The following is a 5,744-nucleotide window of genomic DNA, read 5'->3' on the forward strand; positions in this document are numbered from 1 at the left end:
TTTTACACTCCCAGCAACAGTGAATAAGGGTTCCAGTTTCTCCACAACCTTGCCAGCATTTGTTGCTTGCTGTTCTGTTAAATTTTGCTATTCTGACTGGAGTGAGATGATATCTCATAGTGTTTTAATTTGCATCTCTCTTAGAGCTAGGAATTTTGAACATTTCTTCATGTGCCTGTTAGCCATCTGAATGTCTTCGGTGAAGTGTCTGTTCATATTGTTTCCATTTTTCTATTGGATTATTTACCTTTATCTTGTGGTGCTCAAGTATTTTATAAATTCTGGATATAAGTCCCTTTTCTGATATGTCATTACCAAATACTTTTTCCCAGTCTGTGGCTTTGTTTTTTGACCCTGTTGGAGAAGTTTTTAGATGTGCATAGGGATTTGATTCTTAGAAGATCCCTTTCATCTACTTTATCTTCTCCTGGTTGTAGGTTTTTCAGGATACTGGGAAGACTGTTTATGTTGTGGATTAGGACTTCTAGCGTTGTTCCTAGCTTTTCTTTAATGAAGTTTATAGTCCTTGGTTTTAGTCCTAGGTCCGTGATCCACTTTGAGTTGGTTTTTGTGTATGGAGTGAGGTGTGGATCTTGCTTGAGTTCTTTGGAGATACTTTTCCAATTTTGCCAACACCATTTGTTAAAAAGACTGTCATTTCTCCACTTAACTGATTTCATCTCCTTGTCAAAAATCACTTGACCATAGTTAGATAGGCTGATATCTAGGTTCCCAATTCTATTCCATTGATCTATGTATCTGTCATTGTACCAGTAGCATGCTGTCCTTACCACCACGGCAGTGTAGTAGGATTTGAAATCAGGGAGTGAGATACCTCCTACCTTTATTCTATTTTTAAGGAGTGCTTTGCTTATTCGGGGCTTCTTTCCATTCCAAACGAAACTGGAGATTGCCTTTTCCATCTTGTTGAAGAATGGGATTGGTATTTGTATTGGGATTGCATTAAACGTGTAAATTGCCTTTGGTAATATTGCCATTTTCACAATATAGAGTCTTCCTATCCATCAGCAAGGGATATTCTTCCACTTCTCAAGGTCTCTTTTTGTTTCTTGTAGTAATGTTTTTTTTTGTTTTTTGGTTTTTTTGGGGGGGGGGCAAGACAAAGATTTCTGATCAAGCCCAAATTTATTTGATGAATTCTCTGTAGTAATGTTTTGTAATTTTCTTTGAATAGATCCTTTGTGCTTCTGGTTAAATTTATTCCCAAGTATTTAATCTTGTAATTAGCTATTGTGAAGGGTATTGTTTTTCTTAGTTCTGGCTCTGTATTCTCTTTGTCACTGTAGAGAAATCCAACTGATTTTTGTGTGTTGCTCTTGTATCCTGCTACTTTTCTGAATTGGTCAACTATGTCCAATAGTTTTCTTGCTGAGTCTTTAGGGTTTTCTAAATATACTATCATGTCATCTGCAAAGAGGGATAATTTTACCTCCTCTTTGCCAATTTGTATACCTCTTATATCTTTCTCTTGTCTTATTACTATTGCTAAGACTTCCAATACAATATTGAATAAGAGAAGAGATAATGGGAATCCTTGCCTAGTTTCTGTTCTTAAAGGGAATGCCTTTAACCTCTCTCCATTGAGAACAATGGTAGCTCTCGGGTTTGCATAAATACTTTTTACTATGTTTAAGAAATTCCCCTCTAATCCTATTTTGTTGAGTGTTTTAATCAGGAAAGGGTGTTGAATTTTGCCTTTTCTGCATCAATTGATAGGATCATGTGGTTCTTGTTCTTTGCTTTGTTAATGTGATGAATGACATTAATTGTTTACATCATTTTCTTGTCTTTCACCTCTTGCGCTTTTCTCTTCTCTTTACTTCACTTACATATTTACTCACTTATGCTGATCTGCCTTAGAGTGAGTTGCAGACAACGGACTCTCCGCCCAGAAATGCCTGAGCATGTTCCTGTTAAGGACATTCTCCTAATCTCCTTCCCACCCTCCTTTTCCCAGCTACTCCTTCCCATGAATATCATTACCTCCCATCAATATTATTACCAAATCCTCCCATCAGTATAATTACCACATTTTAAAAAATGAATTAATTTAATGGAATAAATTGAAATGTTATACGGTGTTAGCTCATGTGTTGTTCATATTAAAATTTTTCAATTGTCCCAATCTTTTCTCATTTTTTAAATGTAATAAAATCATATTAGGTTTATTTATGCATATACTTTGATTTAATATCATCAATTATAATTCATTGGTGTAATTACAGACTTAATGTACATTGCCTTTCCCTTCATCGAGGTAATCTATTAAATTTTGATCCTCTCTACCACCCTTCCCATCCTTGTTAATCCTCCAAGATTGCATCTGTGTATAAACCTTTCCTTAGCATTTTAAGTTAATGGTTATAATTGTCCTTTTGTGATGGACTTGTGTCACTCAGCATAGTTTGTTCTAGATGCATCCATTTTGTTCAGTATAATACTCTGTTGGTTACACTGTTTTTGATGGCATGTTCCATTACAGCTACCTTATGGGTTTTAAACTAGGTTAATATTTAGGAGCAAGAGTCTTCTAATGCAGTAGCTTCTAGATAACTCAGGAAACACTTAGAACTGAAAAAAGAAATTATTTTATTTGAAAACAAAAAGCTTAAATGTTAGTGTCAGGAATCCCAGGAAAGTTTAAAACATTGTCTTTTTCATTATCTCTTTTAAATTTATACAGCTAAAGTATTAAAAAAATAAGAGGCTGTATTGTTGTGAATATACATTCAGTAGTTTCTACATGTCCAGTGCCATGACATTAGTTACAGTCTTCTAATTTTGCAACTTTTTTCATCCTCCTTTTCCCAATTACTTCTCCTCCATTAACATAAACATACTGCCCCCTAAGGTTTCTATTTGATTTTTAAAAAAATTTTTTATAATTTTTTTGTTTGTGTATACCGTCAAATTGGATGTGACAGGTACAGGAGGGGATTGTCCCTCCTTCTCCATCAAAGCATCTAGTGGATTTGAACCACTTACGCTGGAATTGCAGTGCAGCTTCTTGCCACTAGGCCACCAGAGCTCCCATATGTGGTTCTTTTTTTTTCATATGTAGTTCTTAAAAGAACATATTGCTCAAGGCAGACATTTTTCACTAATTAAATGAAACTACTGTTTTTCAGAGAGTGTCAGGAGATACTCTCAGTTTGATTTTAAAGATTTTTCTCAGAGCAATATTTTCAGAATCCAGAGTCTGGATTTCATAAGAATTTTAAATTCTGTTCTGTATTTTTTTTAAAAAAAAATAAAGATTTTTCTATAGCATAATGATAGCCAGGCATTTTCCAGTTCTTCTATTGTGTTATGTGCTGTCGAGTCAGAGATGACTTCTAAAACACAGGAGGGGTTTGCCTATCTTTCTTCAAAAAGAAAAAAAAAAATTCCAACTACCTGTCTTTGGGTTGGCAGCACTGTTTCTTTTTCTTTTTTTTTATTATTTATGACCTTTATTAACAGGTGCTTGCAGTTTTGTTGACTTTTTTTGAAAAAATCAAGTTGTAAACTTTTATTAGGCAGCACTGTTTCTTACCACTAGGCTACCAGAGCTCCCTACATTTCTGCTAGTATTAGGAAAGAGGGAAAAGTTGTTACTGAAGGCAATTACATATTCCATATCCTCCTCTTATTCCTGACTGTCCTCCTTTGGCTCCAAGCAAATAAAGACCAATTGTCATCCCTTAGATAGCTGCTTGCAAGCTTTTAAAACTCCAGGTACTGAGTATAATGAGTTAAGATCTAGAACAGAAGCATTAAACGCCTTGTTAGGTCAATTAACTGGGATGTCGCCTGAAACTGTGATTCTGAGCTCCAAACCAAGAAAAAAAATCCTGTGAGGTTTTTGATTGTGCCTCAGTACCTCTTCTTCTTTTTTTTTAATCAGTTGTTATTGTAGTTCACAATTAAATTCTTCTTTCTCTTTCTCCCTCCTGTCTCTGGCATCTACTAATAAACTTCAGTCTGCATATTTGCCTGTTCTTGCCTTTTTAAAAGTGAAGTGATACATTCTTTTCTCATTTGTAATTATTTCACTCGGCATTGTATCAAGACTTCCTTTCTCCCACTGACTGAGTAATGGTAGGGACTCTTTTTGAGGTTCTTAGATGGCCCAAGCATTTGCACTCAGCCCATCCAGTGACCTGTGGCAGAAAAGCCTGGTGACCCACTTCCATGTACATTACAGCCAAGAGAACCCTGTGCGGCAGTTTGGCTCAGTTACACACAGAGTCTCTGGTGAAATCAGTAGCAGCAGGGTTGGCAGGTTTTTGAGTTGCACTCCTTAGATCACACCCCAACACAGCTTGGTGTCAGGGGTTTCGGGCAAATATGAATGAACACAGCTGAAACTAGCTTTCTATAGATGGCATTTCCCACTGGGTGTGGCAAGATAGTATTTCAAGTCAAAAGGCACGCTTTATATGTGTGTTTGGTTTTACGTTAGTTAAGCTCAATTTTTCAAGTAATCGGGGTGGTTTTTTGGGGTTTTTTTTTGATAGGCATAAGACATTCTCTGTCTACAAAGAAGCACACTTTCTCAGTCATGCTGTCTTATTTATTGTTATTGCTCCCTAGCTGGCACAGTGATGTTTGAGTATGGAATGCGGCTGGGCAGAGAGGTTCGGACTCTCCGGGGACTTGAGAAGCAAGGCAGTTGTTACCTGGCTGCTCTCAATTGTTTACGACTCATTCGGCCAGAATATGCGTGGATTGTGCAGCCAGCGTCGGGTGCAGTGGTAGGAAAACTTTCCATCCTCAAACTTGAAGATCATTTTATGTATTCTGTTTGCTTTTCAGAACTATTACCTCATTTGCCTCATTCCATTTAAAATTGCTATTGGCCTCTGTGAACGTAATCTGTTTTGAACAGATGTATAATCATTATTCCTTTAGTTCTCAAAGTCCGAATTATCTAAGGAAGAAGGTTTGCATGGTAGTTTCGAAATTAGACATGACTTGGACAAGTTCTATAATATTATGAAGTCCAGTTAGCCTCTGCATAAAATAAGGATGATGACATCTCCCTCACAGCATTGTTTTGAGGATTAAAGGAAGTGATTATGTAAATTAGTTACGATCTCAGGGCCTGGCACACAGAAAAGCCAAAACTTAAACACATAGTAGCCATCGAGTCAAGTTTCACATTGTGTGTCAAGAGTGGAACTGTGCTCATGAGAATTTCAGAGGCTCCTCTGTCAGAAAATCAATAAACTTTCTTCTGAGTCACCCTTAGGTGGACTTTGAACCTGTAGCCTTTAGGTTGGCAACCACGAATTTAACCATTTTCAGCAGGTGCTGCACAGAAAGTGCTCAAGAAATGTTGGGTGTGTTTGTTTCAGTCATATTTGTTAATTTAACCTGTAATTATTAGGGGAATTTTTTTTGAAGTAGTGTTTTGTTGTTTTCCTGTTTCATATTTCCCCCGTAATTGTGTTTCATCAGCCTTTTACTCTAGTTTGAAAGTAGGAACCTGAGCCCTTGTGGAGCAGTGGTCAGACACTCAGCTGCCAACTACAAGGTTACCTGTTCAGCACGAGAAAAATATGGTAGTCTATGTCTGTAATTATTACAGCCTTGGAAGCCACTGTTGGGCTGTGCTGCTTCTTCCCCTAGGGTACTTATGAGCCAGAATTTACCCAGCATCAGTTTCTTTGTTTTATGAAAGGGTTTAGCACTATCTGATAGAAAAAGAGTAGAAATAAAACAAAAGCCCTCAATGCATA

At 36.8% G+C, this 5,744-nt stretch overlaps 1 protein-coding gene across 1 annotated transcript in view; it reads left to right on the forward strand.

The window, feature by feature from the left end:
- Nucleotides 1-5,744, forward strand: part of NUP160 (nucleoporin 160kDa) — a 59,327-nt gene that overhangs the window by 41,686 nt on the left and 11,897 nt on the right. The window contains exon 25 of the mRNA XM_006896760.1: nt 4,597-4,757. Within this exon, the coding sequence (XP_006896822.1) occupies nt 4,597-4,757 (161 nt within the window). The remainder of the gene's footprint in view (nt 1-4,596; nt 4,758-5,744) is intronic.

Source organism: Elephantulus edwardii, unplaced genomic scaffold (assembly GCF_000299155.1).
Source record: "Elephantulus edwardii isolate Elephantulus edwardi_28Jun2011 unplaced genomic scaffold, EleEdw1.0 scaffold00189, whole genome shotgun sequence".
Classification (NCBI taxonomy): Eukaryota; Metazoa; Chordata; class Mammalia; order Macroscelidea; family Macroscelididae; genus Elephantulus; species Elephantulus edwardii.